At 56.6% G+C, this 15,230-nt stretch overlaps 1 protein-coding gene across 5 annotated transcripts in view; it reads left to right on the forward strand.

Moving 5' to 3' along the window:
* The window catches only part of SLC39A11 (solute carrier family 39 member 11), a 115,016-nt gene extending 104,882 nt beyond the window's left edge, over positions 1-10,134 (forward strand). For all 5 annotated transcript variants that reach the window (XM_033002326.2, XM_042802616.1, XM_042802615.1 and 2 more), the window contains exons 8-10: positions 6,782-6,880; positions 8,130-8,288; positions 8,453-10,134. In XM_033002326.2, coding sequence (XP_032858217.2) covers positions 6,782-6,880; positions 8,130-8,288; positions 8,453-8,531 — 337 coding nt within the window. In that variant the 3' untranslated portion in view covers positions 8,532-10,134. The remainder of the gene's footprint in view (positions 1-6,781; positions 6,881-8,129; positions 8,289-8,452) is intronic.
* Positions 10,135-15,230: the final 5,096 nt, after the last annotated feature.

A 15,230-nucleotide genomic window follows, 5' to 3' on the forward strand; every position in this document is an offset into this window, starting at 1 on the left:
TTAAGCTGTAATGTTAACGACTTGGTCGGGAAGGGTTTGGAGGGTCAGTCCTGCCAGGGGAGTGCAGGAGGAGGCAGCGACTGGGAGCTGCGCTTTGTGTTTGCTGTCAGTTGAAGCGGGATTTGGAAGAGGGGGGGGGGGGTAGGACAGAGCCTGAGCGCTCACGAGAGTCCAGCAAAGACACGTGCGCCGCGGGCAGGACGCAGAGCACGCCAACACGCCGCGGGTTGGGGGGAAGGAAAGTAAAAAAAAAAACAAAAAAAACCCCAAAACAGTCCTGCGTGTTTTAGCTGAGTGCTGTAACCTGAAGATGGAACCAGCTCAGGCTCGTGAATGTTTGGATGCTCCACGCACGGACCCATCCCCATCACCTTGGTGTGCAGGATGCGGCCGGCCAGGTGGCCCGGGGGCTACCCCATCGTCAGCCCGAGCCCCGCCTGAGGCTGGGGTTCACCGGGGAGGGGAGGGGGGTGGCAGCCCCATTACAGGCTAGCCTGGCACCGGTTGGGATTTCTGTTTGGGAAAGCTGGAGAATTTCTTGCTCTTCAGTGAAAGTTCATGTCCCGGCTGCCACACTCAGAGGGGAGAGCGGGTTTTATGACTCTGAACTTAGCTTACGCGCCGTTGGGATAAATTAAGGGTAAAATTTCCTAAAATTGTAAACGTTTACTGCGTGTGGATCCAGAGGGGTGTATGTGGGAGGCTGGCAGAGGGCCAGGCGAGCAGATGTGGCACAGGCCGGGCGGCATGCTGCTTCGAGCCCGAGCGATGGAGCGGGAGCAGGGAGGGAAGGGGATGGAAGTGGCTGCTGGGGAGCGGGGCCGAGGACCGGGGGGAGCCAGCGTTGTTTCCGTCGGGATGTGCCCACAAGCTGCACGGCTCCGGCAGAGACCCCGACACGAGCTGGGAGCAGGCTGGCAGAGCGGCTTGTCCCCAGGCTGCAGAACCGCTCACATCCGTGGGCCTCTGCGGTTCTCATCGGAGACGGGGGGGGGTCCGTGCACCCGGCCAGCCCCTTCCTGCCTCCCGATCGCTGCGGCTCTTCACCTGGTTTGTGCCCCAAATTCTTCCCTGCCGCTTCTCCTCTTCCCTTTTTCCTTTCAGATGGGCCGTTCGGAAAGCACCTTGCTTGTCGCACAGTTTGGGTGGAGGCTCTGCTGTCGACTTCCAAATGAAAACAGGGTGCCTATTTTTGTTGGGTTTCATTCAGATATCATTCCCAATCCGTCCGTATGTCTGCGGGGCTTGAAAATTGTGCAGTGGCTGCCAGCCTGGTTGTTTCTTTGTCGGTGGGGAGGAGAGCTGAGGGTTCTCAGGCTCCAGACATCGTGCAATGGGCAGCACGTGCTGCATCCCCCTGCCTGGGTTTGGGGGGGTACATCCTGCATCCCCTGCCTGGGTTGGGGGGGCTCATCCTGTATCCCCTGCCTGGGTTTGGGGGGGTACATCCTGCATCCCCTGCCTGGGTTGGGGGGCTACATCCTGCATCCCCTGCCTGGGTTGGGGGGGTACATCCTGCATCCCCTGCCCAGGATGAGGGGTACATTCTGCATCCCCTGTCTGGGTTCAGGGGGTACATCCTGCATCCCCTGCCTGGGTAGGGGGGGTTCATCCTGTATCCCCTGCCTGGGTTGGGGGGGTTCATCCTGTATCCCCTGCCTGGGTTGGGGGGGTACATCCTGTATCCCCTGTCTGGGTTCAGGGGGTACATCCTGCATCCCCTGCCTGGGTAGGGGGGGTTCATCCTGTATCCCCTGCCTGGGTTGGTGGGGTTCATCCTCCATCCCCTGCCTGAGTTGGGGGGGGTTCATCCTGCATCCCCTGCCTGGGTTGGGGGGGTACATCCCTCATCCCGCTGCCCGGGATGGGTTCCCACATTGTTCTATCCATTCCTGTGTCCCTGTGGGTAATGGGGCTGCACTCAAGAGGAGGAGGCACGGTACGTTTGCATCCACTTTTTCCTTTTTATTTTTCTTTAATGGTGTTGAGTTCGAGACGAAAGATGCTGCATTACCAAAGGGCAAATCCGCGAGAGCGACATCCCCCCTCCTGCTTTGGCAGCTGTGGCCTTTGCAACGCCGAGCACCGCAAGCGATGGGATCCCGCTGAGCCCCCTGCGCCCGCGGGTGGCTCAGGGTGGGCGCGTGGCCCGGTGGGCGCTGGTGCTGGCGAAAAGGGGGGGTGGGGTGGGGTTTTGCCACCCCGCTCCCCCCACCACCACCACCACCAGCAGCTCCCCCGCCGCCTCCTCGCGTGAGAGCCTCCCGTGCCGCCGGGGCAGAGCGTGCCGGCAGCTGTGTTTAACAGGTAGGGCAGGTATGGGGAAACGCAGAGGGCCCCGCGCTCGCCCCAGAGCTCCTTCCCACCTGCGAGCCCGGATCAAACACCTCGACGGGCGGCCCGAGTGGGAGCCATGATGTAATCTTGGGAACCCAAAACAATCGGCCCTTTCATGGCAAGGCGATAACAATCAAAACAGTATGTAAGGGCCTGCCATGCAAGAATACACATGCACATTATACACTGGAGGGAATTGAAAGCCGTAGTGAAAAGGGGCTTGTTAAGAATATGTAGCCTGCTTTCATAATCAGTTTGTAAAAGAATAGGCCCTTGAAAACAAGGGTTTAGGCTTATAGAAGGCTTTCTGTGCCTTGACCTTGCAAATATGCAGAGATGCCAACTTTTTTTTTTGAAAGTGAACTTGGAGTCTCCCAGCGTGGTGCCATAGCAGTTGGCAGGCGAGCTGGGGGTAGGAGGTCCAGCCCCGGTACGTTCCCGGGGGACGCGGAGTCCTTCCCTCTCGCCACGAGGAGCTGGTCCTCGGCGGAGCTCCACCAGGATGCCACGGTTTTACCTTTTCTTCCTTAAAATGGTAGTGCTGGGCTCTGCTGCCGAAGGGGATCAGCCAACGCAAGGGCAGACCCATCCCAGCAGCGGGGGCTCTCCGCAGAGCTCACGGGCAGATGGCACGTGTCCTGTTCCCAGATCAAGAAGGTTATGGAGGACATCGCTGCCATCTTCCAAATGGGGAAGCTGAGGCAGAGAGCTGGGAAAGGTAATGTGGCCAACGCATGTTGGCTCCTTGATGCTTCCAAGGACACCGGAGTCCCTTGTGCCCAAACGGAGGAGACACCCGAGTGACACCCCCGCGTTGGCCAAGGTGCCGGTGGCAGAGCCGGTAACGGAGCACGCACGTCCCCAGGCAGAGGCCGGTGTGGCTTCCCATGGGCTCCTCTTTCTTTAGGCCAATGCACGTTTGGAGGTTGGGGATGAGGCCCAGGTTATCCTCCTTGCCTGCAAAATGTCTTCTAATTAGACACGGGTGACCCATCAGACCAGACAGGATCTGCTTCTAACACGGCTCTCAGTTATTCCCCGCCTTCCTTGCTTCAGAGACCCTAGCATCTCTAAACATTTCATCCCGATGATTGTCCCTCCGGCCGCGCTGGCTCATCTCCCCATTGTCACCTCCCCTGTGTCCCGTAGCTCGCCGTGGGCACTCAGAGCTTCGGCTCCCCTGGGCCAGGCTGCTCCAGTCTGTCTTTGTGCATCTGTTTTACAGTGTGTTTCTTTGCAGTCGGGGGAAGCCTTCCAAGAATCCCCACCTATTTCCGTAATAAGGACGCCTTTGTTTTCCCCATACACAATGCAGCTTTGATTCAGTTGCTTTCTCACCAACCGTGTTGCCGTCAGCTCGACACGGGAGCTACGGGGAAGGTGTGAGGTGTGCGCGGCTCGGCGGCCAAGGGGGAGAGGAGTGTCCCTTGGGATGGCTTTATTTCACAGTTGAGGCATTGGAGGTAAATCTGCTTTGCCTTAGCTCCCCGAGACGCTACGTGGGGCAAACTGAGGTGGCCCCTGAGCAGCGAGTGGCGGCACCCGCCGTGCAGTGAACCGAGGCAGAGCAAATAGGAAGGCTTATGTGTTCTGGCCTCCGTGTTGTCACAGAGTTAGCCCCATCCTGATGAGATTAGTGTCTCCGGGAAAAGCTCAAAAGGCCCCAAAAGTCCAAAAAGTGTTCAGGCAGAGCTGTGGTAGGAGAAAACGTTGAAGGAATGAGGGGTCCTAGAGATGGGGGAGTGTGGTCTGGACGAGCAGAAGACCTTTGTGGGCACACTGGAGGCCAGGAGATGACACGGGGACCTTCTCAGCCTGAGGCTGAGCCCAAAAGGTCCTTTCTGCCCCACGGAGGTCCCAAGGCAGGAGCGAGAAACCCCACGCAACAGGGACACCTGAGGCCAGCTCTGGGTCTCGGGTGGCCTCTGCCTCTCGCCACGCCCGCGCCCGATGCTCGCCCTGACTGCCAGCACCCACGCGGCGGGACGCCGGCGCCCGCGTTTTTGGGGAAAACAGCTTAAAAGCCTCACCTGGGAGGAGGAAGGGGGGGTTTGGGGGGCACAGGTTGCTGCCTCCCTGCCGCAGGCTGGGGGAAGTGGGTGGCCGGGTCCCTGCGGGTGCTGAGCATGCCGTGAACCCATTGTGAGTTGCCCGTGGCACGTGCCGGACCCGCTGGGCAACCCTGGAGGTGGCCCAAGCTGCAGGGCCGGGGCCGGGTCTTGCTTTCGGGGAGCCCTGATGGGTTTTGCTTAGGGGCGTGCGTGGGAGAGAGAGGAGGAAGAGAGCAGGGGCAAACCCACCCGTCTGGGCTTCTCCTGTGGGATCTCTCCCGGGTTAAATTCCCCTTCCTCCTGCTCCTCGGAGCTTTCTCTCCCCCGGGGCTGCTGCAGGGCGAGGGGTCAGCGCGGGGTTCCCTCCTCCCGGTGGGACTGGGGGCAAGGGGGGGGGTCACCACCCTTCCCGTACAGACCCCTCCATTCACACCTCCCTCTCCCACCCCATTAATTTGTTGTGGTCGGGGCCAGTAATAGCTGCTTTGTGCGAAGGCGAGGGAAGGAGGAAAAAAAAACCCAGCGCACAGACAGCGGCTCCAGTGTTTTCTAAAAGGGATGTTTTTCCCCCTCCGTTCTCTCTCTCTTTCCCTTGAATAATGTTTTTGATTGTAATAGCCTGTCCTGGTTAGGGAAACCCACAGCCTCTCCCCCGTCCCCTCCCCTCTTCTGTAAACCCTGGTAGAAGTTTAAACAACTCAGAGAGATTTTTCTCACCAGTCTTATTTTACTAATAGGAAACAAGTGTTTAAAGCAGCAAAGGGAGCTTTCAGCTGCTGGCAAAGGAATAACTGACCTTGCAGAGAGGCGCTGGGGTCCTGCTCGGAGCCGTGGGCTGGGGCAGGTCGCAGCCTGGCACCTTGCTGGAGCTTTGAGCCCCCCCCGGGGCTCTCGGTGTCCCCCCCCCCCCGAGGACAGGCCCTGGCCAGCTCCACCGCCACGCACCAGTAAAGCCACGATGGGAGAAATGCTCCAAGTGTGGAACGAGCCATCGTTCGCCCTGCTGGAACCGCTCCGCCTGAGGAGCCCCGCGCCGTAAAAAACGGGCCCCGTGCAGTCTGGTGCTTGTGAAACCCTCGAGTGGAAGGAGAAAGCTCCATATCCCAAGTTCCTGGTTTTCACCAAAAAAATCCAAACCTCCCGCTGAGCTGGAAGGGACCCTGAAGCAGAGGAGGACCATGCCCGTGGCTGGAGCAAATCCCAGCTGAGGACGGGGGACGGCGCGGGCGGGGGGGTACCGGGGTGAGGTGCTGGTGCACGGAGCTGGGGTGTAGCTGCCTCTGGCACAGAAGATCTGACAAACCCTCCCGCCGTAGAGCAGCTTTCTCCACCGCCAGCTGTCCGTGGAGCTGTTTCCATTTTGGATGAGCTCCGGGCGATGTGATCCCACCGTGGGGTTGCTGCGCGGGAGCGGCTTGGGTGGGCGCAGGGTGCTCTGAAGGTGGGTGGGTGCTGAAGCGGGCGTTGGGTCTCAGTATGGGAAGGGAGAGGGCAAGCGAGGAGAAACCTCACTGAATCCTCTGCCCTTGAACATCCCTTCAAACCTCTCCTCTCTGTCCTTCGGTTGTCAGCTCCAAGAGCCGTGTTTTCTGTCGCTGGGGACGCGGGGCTTTGCTTGGAGCGGTTCGAGTTCACCGTGCCTGCCTGCCTAACCCCCTTTTATCAGGCTTTTTATCTCTTGTGCTTGGAGAAACGCTCCTCGCAGCAGCCTGCCTCCTCCCGTGCCACTTCACTGAGGAGCAGACCAGCTCTCCCCTCCCGCTGCTTTTGGCTCTGGAAGCCCAAGTGCCGCCTCCCCGTAGGATGCAAGAAGGGGGAAAAAAAGAGAGAAAGAAATCAAAATCCCGTGGCTAAAATATACCACCTCTCTTCTGATGAGCTGTAAGGCTTGTGCAGGAGTGGTTATGGTTAAGGACGGTGCTGGTGAGAGCTGGGGCAGGTTATGGGAGACGGACTGGATGCTTTGGGGGGGTCCTTTGGCAAATCCCCCCGGGAGGGAGGGACCCCCCGACCCTTCAGGGGGATCCGTGAGCCTGGGGGCTGCCCCAGCGCCGGGCTCCAGGGATGCTGGGTTGGAAACGCCTCGTGGGGCCTCCCTGGACAGGTCTCTCTTCCTCCATCTGGTCTCTGTCGCTCCCAGGGCTGGTGCTGAAGCTGATTAAATGCTGCAGACCTCTTTGAAGATGAAGTTTGCTGTGTTCATGTTAAATATTAGCATGACTAGCCCCAGGGCTAGCTGCACTTCCATTCAAAAGGCGTATCTTTCATAGTGTCTTTTTTCTTATTCCCAGCTCACAGCAGCCTAACCCGGGCCGTGCTTTCCACTTGATACCTTGTTTTGTTTTGTTTTATTTTTTCTTTGTGTGCTTTTTTTTTTTTTTTTGTGCGGATAGGAATTTAGCAATCGGGATTGGGATTCAGAATTTCCCGGAGGGCCTGGCCGTCAGCCTGCCTTTGCGCGGCGCTGGATTTTCAACGTGGAAAGCGTTCTGGTAAGCCGAGTTCCTCTTCACCCGTGGAAACGAGAGCCCTCTGCCAGCACCTCCGGACGAGCGGGTGCCTATAGATTTCCTCCCCGTGTCCGTTTGCGTCGCTCCATCGTTGAGCTGCCCTCCTTGCTCCGGCCAGAAGCCGCTTCCCGCCGTCTCCGTGGAGCGGGTGTTGTTGCTGGGGTTGGAATTATGGAATTACGTTCCAGACCTGGCAGATTCCTCCCCCCCCCACCCCCCCAGGCATCACGGAGAGCTGCTGCTGGGAGCGCTGCTGGTTTCCAGCCCCGAGGAAGGGCGGGGAGCGCTGCCCTGCTCCCTCCGCAGTGCCCGGGCTCCGCTCCCAGCGCCCGGCTCCCGAGGGATGGGTCACCCCATCCCGCTTCAGCTGCCTGCCGAGTGCCTGGGGGGAGCTCCCAGACCCTGCACTAAAGAGTTTTTTGTTTGTTTGCTTGTTTGTTTTAAAAAAAAAAAAAAAAGCAGGTTTTTGTTTTGTTTTTAACTTTGATTTTGTTTCATTTTTTTTTTTTCTCTCGCTTCACTCTGGGCTGAATTTCAAACCCGCTTTTTATTTTTTCTTTTTCCCTGAGGTGAAAAAGCCAAGGGCATGAACCCTGCGAGCGCGGGGCTGCGTTCCTGCCCGTGCACGTGTGCTCGGCCGGGTGATGGATGGGAGGGCAGGGGGGTGGCTTGGAAACAGCTCTCGCCAAAGCTTTGTTTTCTTTTCCTCCCACCCACCTCCAATTCAGTCAGCGCAGCCGGTGCTGGGACTTGCACCGGGGTTGCTGCTGCCGGGAAGGGAGTTCCCATGGTCCAGAGAGTTAACACAGTCCTAGAGGGAAAGAAAATGAAGGGGAAGAGCACAATTTTATCCTGGTTGGGGCTGTGGCCGGATTTTCTCTTTGGGATTGAGCTATGCTGGTTGGGAGTATTTCCCCTCTGACCCATCTCTGCCCGTGAGCTGGATCCCCGAATCTCACAGAGCTCTTGGGGGGAAGGAATCGGATCGTGCCTTAATTCCCACGCTGGAAATAGCAGCCAGGTTAGGTCAAATCACCTTCCTCGCCCGTTTAAAATAATCCAGGTGGTTGGGTTGGGTATGGCCGGGTGGCCGGCCTCCTCCCGGACCCGGTGGCGTTAGGGAAGAGCGAGGGGATGGGGAGGTGCAGAGGGAGGGAGGGCTGTGCCACCCCTCGAGCTGGGTCATTTAGTCTGTTTTTTTTTTTGTTGTTTTTTTTTTTTTTTTTGGCAGGTACGGGCAGCTGAGCGGCATGGTGGAGCCCTTAGCCGGCATCTTCGGCGCCTTCGCCGTGGTGGTGGCGGAGCCTCTCCTCCCCTACGCCCTGGGCTTTGCGGCCGGGGCAATGGTCTACGTGGTGATGGACGATATCATCCCCGAGGCACAGACCAGGTGAGACCCCTCGGCGACCCCCACTAAAAGCAGATCAGCCACGGGGGGACGCGCGGAGGGCTCCGCCGGGTCCCCTCCCTTGCCCGGCTGAGATTTAAAGCAGCGCTTTCCCGATCCAGAAAGCCGGTCCCAGGAGCTCACGCCCTCCCCTTTTCTCCCCGCAGTGGCAACGGGAAGCTGGCATCCTGGACCTCGATATTAGGATTTGTGGTGATGATGTCCCTGGACGTTGGGCTCGGGTAGGGCCTCGCGCTGCTCCCCAGGAGAAGACTTCAGAGCCATCTGTGCAGCGGCATTTGGAACTGGACACGCGTTATCCTCTAGACTTTTTTTTTTTTTGTATATATATTTTTTTGGATCTGGTTTGGTGTTGATTTCCTATAATTTTATATCTCTTCCTTCCCTCCAACGTCATGTCGGTGGTTTTCAAAGCACAAATACAGGTGGTTCCTCGCAGGTCCTGGTTTCCTTTCACCACCAGATTTTCTTTTCCTCTCGGGAGGGTCGTTGGACGACGCGTTGTCTGGGCTGCAGGTCACCTTGTCCTTTCCCTTCCACGCCGGGCTGGTTTCTCCGAGTCCGGTCGCTCTGGGTTTTGATCATCTTTGTTTTGTAGAAGATTAGAAATTCACTGTCGCGCGTTTAAGCCGGTCTGTGGTTGAGTACCAAGGCGTTTGAACGGCGTAAACTCCTTACAGAGTCTGGATTTCCACACTTTTTTCGAAGGGCGGGTGGAAGGCTTTAGGGCGGAGGTAACACGTACGGCACTGCGGGATCGCAGCCTCGTGTATCCTGCTGGCCCTTGGGAATGTTTTAGGGTAGTAGTTTCGATGGATACGAATAGTCCAGGCAAATAAAACGAATTTTCTTGAGATCTCTGTAAGAGAGAAATGTCATTTTTTCCTAAATTTATCTCTTAAGTGGGGCATTGATCCAATGCATTGTGTCCGATACCCTGAGGTTCTCTCCGGAAAAAAAAAAAAAAAAAAAAAAAAAAAAATAGGAAAGAGTAATTTTTGTGTTTTCTAGCATGTACACTTTGAAAAGGCGAGGTGCTGCCTGACTGGTGGACAGCAGGCCACGTTTCCATGTGGGCCCGTGGCTGTGTCTGGCCTCGCCAAGCTGGTTTACGGCTGCTGGTTCCACTGGTTCATCACTCCCCGAAGAGCCGAGGTGGGTTTTTCCCAGTCGCACTTCACCCCGTCGAAAAACTCGGAGCTGAGTCGGGAGCTGAGCGTGCCGGGAGCTCTCGTCTTCCCGAGACGCATGAGGATGAAATAATTCATCAGGGTGAATTAATTACCCTACCCGAAGAGCCAGAAGCATGCACCGTGTGTGCCTGCCTCTTCACCCTCTGCTTTTCAAGCATCTCTTGCTGAAGGGCTGTTCCTGAGCGGGCAGGATTAGTCCCTTCCAGGCTGAGCCAGTCCTGCCTGTCCCTCCCTGTGCCCGGTGCCCGCTCCGGCGAGGAGCCAAACGCCGGAGCTGCAAGGATGCTGTAAACCCCACCTCCCCCTTCCCTAAGGATGCTTCGCTTTTTAGGAAAAAGGGGTCCATTCGTCCCTTCAGCAGGAATCACCGGACCGCCTGGCTGCCACGGGGCTCTCGGGGGGGTCACGGCCTGCGGGAAGGGCAGCCAGAGGGAACGGGCTTGAATAAACTAAGCTAGAGCCACGCGGTTTTGTTTGGTTCTTTTTTTTTTTTTTTTTTTTTTTTTTTTTCCTTTTGGGTTGGATTTCATTTGTACTTCATTTGTGTGTCACGCTGGGTGATACAAAACTACTGTTTGCCAATGGATTTGACCTTTTAACTGTGATAGGTTTCAATAAATGGGAAATTCAGAGTTTGCCCTGGTTTATTTTAATGCCGTAAAGCCGTACCTTTGCTTCTCCTCCCTCTGTTCTAAGTTTCTTTCCTCCAGCTTCGTTGCTCCTGGCTTGTCAAAGGTCCTGCCTCTCAACCAGGAAGGCAGCCTCTTTGGGGAAGAAAAAAAAAGGGAGAAAATAACCGAAGAAAGGCAGTTTTGCAGTGCCTCATCCAGGTATCTTGTGAGCGTGTTTTAGTGTTCACTGGTTTTGCTGCAGCCGACCAGCTCACCCCCAGGTCCAACGCCTGACACCAGCTCGTGCCTTGTGACTCAGAAAAAAGCAACCGCAGGAAATCCCCGGGGGGAAGAGAAAAAAGCAGCTCTGCCTGCACCGACCTGGGGGGTGCATGTTCCACGGTCGCACGTGGGGGGTGTACGGGGGGTGATGCTCTTTTGGGGCATCCCCGGGGGACGGCGATGGGAAGAGGCACCCGACCTTCCCCGGGATCCGTGGGGATGAGCCGGGTCTCTCCAGGCACAGGGGAAATTTGGGGTTATGGCCCCGAGTGAGGGGTGTCTGAACCCTCTTTTTAAAACCATCCTGGGGCAGGGACATGGAAGGGACCTGCCCACGGCTGGGAACAAGAGCCCAGGGCTCCTGTGGCCGCTGTCTCCTTCCCAGTGCCACCAGTGGAAAGGCTGAGTGATCTCCCACTACTCCTCACCTCCTTTCTAGACACACCAGGAGTGTTTGGAAAGCTTTTAGCCCTCTGTTTTCAGCTCAAACTTAAAAACCTCGAGGGTGTCCACGGCTTGGGATTTCTTGATATTTTCTTACTTGATTTCTGGTCTGTGGTGCAGTAAGTTGGTACAAAAAAACACATTATACATTTAAAGGCAGCCTTGTAATCAGTTTGCTGCGAGATAATATCATGTAAAGCATTTAATGCTGCTTAGATGTAGCCAGCCGAGATGATTATGTACATTGGACCTGTAGGAAGCGAGTGGGGAGGGTGATCCAGAAAGCACATGTGAAAATCCTTCTTTTCTGTTTGTACCCTGGAGGCGAATGAAATTATATATCTATTCCTTGGTCTGATTGAAAAGCTGGCTGGGGGCCAGGCCTGAAATTACCCGTGGAAAGAACAGCTGTCAATGAAAAGGTGGAGTTGGGAGCAAAGGCAACAGGAACACACGGCCGAGCCCCGCAAAATGGAGACGGGCTCTGCTCGTCGGCCGGGAGGAGCCGGAGGGGGAAAAGGATTGTTATCCCGTGGCTGGAGCTGGGTTTGGGGAATTGGCCCCAAACCCGTGCTGGGATGCAGCCGGGGTTTTGCCTTTTTTTTGCGTTGGCTGGAGGAAAACCTAACTTGTGACTCCCCTCCACCCAAAAGCCTCCAACTCCAAAAGGCAAAGTGAAAGGTCTTTTTTCTCAACAGCACGTGTATGTGCTTTTGCGATCGGGTTTAAAATTAACCCCCCAACCTGGTATAAGTCTGTGCCCTGCTTGCTGGTGCTCTCGTGGACGTTTTGGGGTTTTGCAAGCCCTGCTACTGCCGGAGGGTGACCCGAGTGTTTAGCTGAGAACTGGAAAAGCCCCCGACTCTCACAGCCCCCGGGGGTGGTTGCGTTTGGCAGCAGGCGAAGCTCGGCGGCGGTTCGGTGCTACGTGTCCAAGCCCCGGGTGTGGAGCCGCTGCTCGGAGAGCTTCGCCGAGCAAAGTTGCTACGAAAAAGCCCAACAATGTGCTTTTCTCACATTTTTTTTTTGTTTTTTTGTTTTTGGGTTTTTTTTTTTCTAATATCAGAGGCCCAATCACCAAGATGTTTTCCAGCGCGATGGCCGTGGGCACGGTACCCAGCCGGGCAGTTAATGTCTGCGAGAAGACGGTGGAAAAATCCACGGGGAAAATCCTCTGCAACCAGGAGAGCTGCCCGGGACGAGCGTCGGGTTGTGCTTGTGACTAAGTGGTAGACGGAGAGGCTGCTGAGAGCTCGGGTGCGTGGCACCCTACCCCTGTTTGCCAGGGGATTAGGCCTTCGAGAGAGGATTATTCGGGGCGATGAGCGCGTTAACGCAAAGCGTCGGGCTTCTCCCTTCGGGGATGCGGCTGATCCATTGGGCTTGGAGCTGCGGTGCAAGGAGAAAACGCCGTCCCCTTCGCTCGGGGCAAATCCCACCTTATTCCCTGCCGCCACCGTGGGGTGCCAGGCAGCTCCTGGCAGCTGCCAGGGCGGCACGTGGAGGGGGCACGGAGGTTGGCACCGCGGCACGCCCGCCGCCTGCTCGGCTGCTGCTTTTCCCACCCCGGCTGCTCCGTCTCCCTGCCCGGCCGGGCAGAGCGCGGTGAAGGGCCGAGGTTATGGTTGTGCAACCGGGGCAGGGGAAGCCCGGCCTTTTCCCCCCACCCCCCCCCCCCCCAGCCCCCCGCCGGCGTGACACGGCTCACGTCGCCCCGTGCGCGGCGCCGTGAGTCAGGGCGCAGGAATGGGCGGGTGGGCCCCTCCGCGGGTGCCGGGCGCTCGCCGGCCCGCGCCGGGGTGCTGGGGAGGGCGAAGGCGGCTGCGGTTTGCAGGGCTGGGCGGGGACAGAAAAAAACCCCAAGCGAGGGCTTTGCACGCAAACCGAACAATAATCCCATTATTAGGGCCCATGCCGTCAAACAAAACACGGCACAAAACATTACTCGGGCTTGCAAGATGCGCGCCCAGGGTAGATCGTAGCACCTGAGTCATTGCTTATAAAGGAATGGATTTCACCTCCCTCCCCTCCCCTTAGGAAAGAAACAATTCAAACCTTAAGACAAAATGACTTCTATTCTTTGTACGCGGACTTTGTTGTACTTGGCAACGAGGCTGCAATTAAAATCGAGACGCTCTCTCGTGCGCACACACGCAGGCTCCCGGCTCCGAGCTCGAGAGCAAACGCACGGCTCCTCTTACCCTGCTCGGAGCTTGCTCGGGCGCCTCGGGCCCGTCGCGCCGGCCCTGGCCGTGCCACGTTGCCCCACTTCATCCCCAGAGTGGGCCCCCCCCCAAGCCGCAGGAACAAGCCTGGTTCTGGGGGACCGGAGGGAAGAAGAGAAATGATAGCTTAGGGCCCTCTTTTCCTAGGGCAGATGTTACCAGGTTGTTGAGTTTCTAGAGGAAATTTAATGCCAGGCTCTCTTTTTAGGTATATTCTGGCACGCTCTTAGTATGTATATTTAGACTCGCATGGTCAACCAGCCCTCGAAAAGCTACGTGCATCTGTCCGTGCTGGGTTGCTGGGTCTGTAGCTCAGGGATGATCCCCTGGTTGCCTTTCTCCTGGTTGCTTTACTTAAAAAAAATCTTCCTTTCAGCTGAGCGATGGAAGGGTGGTGACTGCAGAAAGGTTCCTCTCTGCTGGCTCAGAGGGATGTTCGGGATGTTCTCCACGTGTTTTCTTATGTGTTGTGTGAGGTGGGAATGGTCAACATGAGGGTGAGATGCCTTCGGTCCAGGAACAGCTCCGCTGCAAATTCTTCAATCCGGAGGATTGTTCCTAATGGGAATAGAGGGAAAATGACACACTGTGGGATCTGCATTTTGCAGAGCTTCAATCTTAGTACCTCTTCTCGTTTTAAGGCTTTCACAGTGAGGAGGGCAGTCGTTTGTGCAAGAACAGGGAGAAAATATTCTTAGTCCGTCCTTGGTTGAGATTTCTAGGCTATGTTTGTGTGCTTTATAATCCTATGAGTGGGTTCTTGAGAGCAGGAAACTGAGCCTGAAGGTTTATTTTAATATAATCTTACAAAATGCTGATGATAACTAAAAAGCTTTTGTGTCCAGAGCTGGTTTGCATGGGGGGAATTGTTTAAATCTCTCTCTCGCTGTTGCCTTCTCGTGTTCTTACAGGAACAACGAAAGCATTACCGACCCGACACACGCTCGCTCCCCATCTCGTCTCGTACAATCCTTCTGCAGTGCCTGAAGCAGAAAACAAAACCACCGCTCCAAAACCCCTATGAAAACAGGAGGGAAGAGAATGGCCTGGATCTGCTTTCCTTTTACTGCAAAATAATTTCCCTGCCATAAAATTACCAGCGAGAGCCAAGGGAAGATTAGGTCATAGGGAAAAACGCTGGTTGGGAAACAATGGAGGGAGGTGCTGGTAACGGCCGGGGTGCAGGACTCCCCACTGCCCTGGGCTTCCCCCAGGGACCCCCACCCCTGCTGGGACCCCCCCTCTGCCAGCCCGAGCCCCAGTGCTGCTCCCCCAGCTCCATGCAGGACAAGCGAACAGCATCAGCACTCCCACCCCTTTTTATTTCCTTTCCCGGAGTTAAAAAGAAAGCAAGGGCTGGAGCATCCCAGTTTCTCCCAGCCTGGTGTTTCAGTCTGGGCTGGCAGCAGGGCCAGGCGTGAGGTTGGATTTAAGGGCACGAAGCAGCATCTCACAATTTGCTTTGTTTTTCCCCTTCCCTTCCAGGCCATATTTTGTCCTGGAGCTGCTCTGCCTCCAGCCCTACCGACGGGCTTGCGGTTTGCAGGTCCTTTCCCCTGAATCGGGAGTCACTGGTGTGTCCCTGGGGGTCAGAGACCCCCGGGGAATTTTGGGGGAGATGTCTTAAAACTTCTCTTGGTGCAGGTTTCACGACAGCTTTCCAGTGCCCTCCAGGACTGGGTGGTGGCTGCCTGCCCCACAGAGCAAAACCTTTCCGAGACCAGGGAAACAAATCCAGACAACAAGGGGGCCCCGGGGCCTACCAAGTCATTAAACAAATTAAGTTGTTTAGAACAAGGAGGCCCAGGTGACTGGGTGTGAAAGCCCCTGAGGCCTCGGTAATTGCTGTGTAAAGGCAGCACTGGTGGGTGGAAAGGAGACAAAGAGATTTTGGGGGATTTTTTTCTCCTGCCCTGTTCCCTTGGCGCAGCTGGCAGCAGCTCCTGCCCCGTTTGGCTTCGTGGTGGCACTGGGAGCACAGCCTGGGATGCCTGACGTGATGCTGTGGTCCAGCGAGGTGCTGCCCTGTCCCTGGGCTTAGGGATGGGGCAGAGGGAGAGACCCCCCCAGTCCCCCAAGTGTGGGGCTCTTTTCTGCAGGTGGGCCACAGCTCCAAACCCCCCCCCCCCAAAGTGTTTCGTTGCCTCTGAGACCCGTCCTTGCTCTTGC

The sequence above is a fragment of the Tyto alba genome, unplaced genomic scaffold (genome assembly GCF_018691265.1).
Source record: "Tyto alba isolate M040663 unplaced genomic scaffold, T.alba_DEE_v4.0 Super-Scaffold_39, whole genome shotgun sequence".
NCBI classification, from domain to species: Eukaryota; Metazoa; Chordata; class Aves; order Strigiformes; family Tytonidae; genus Tyto; species Tyto alba.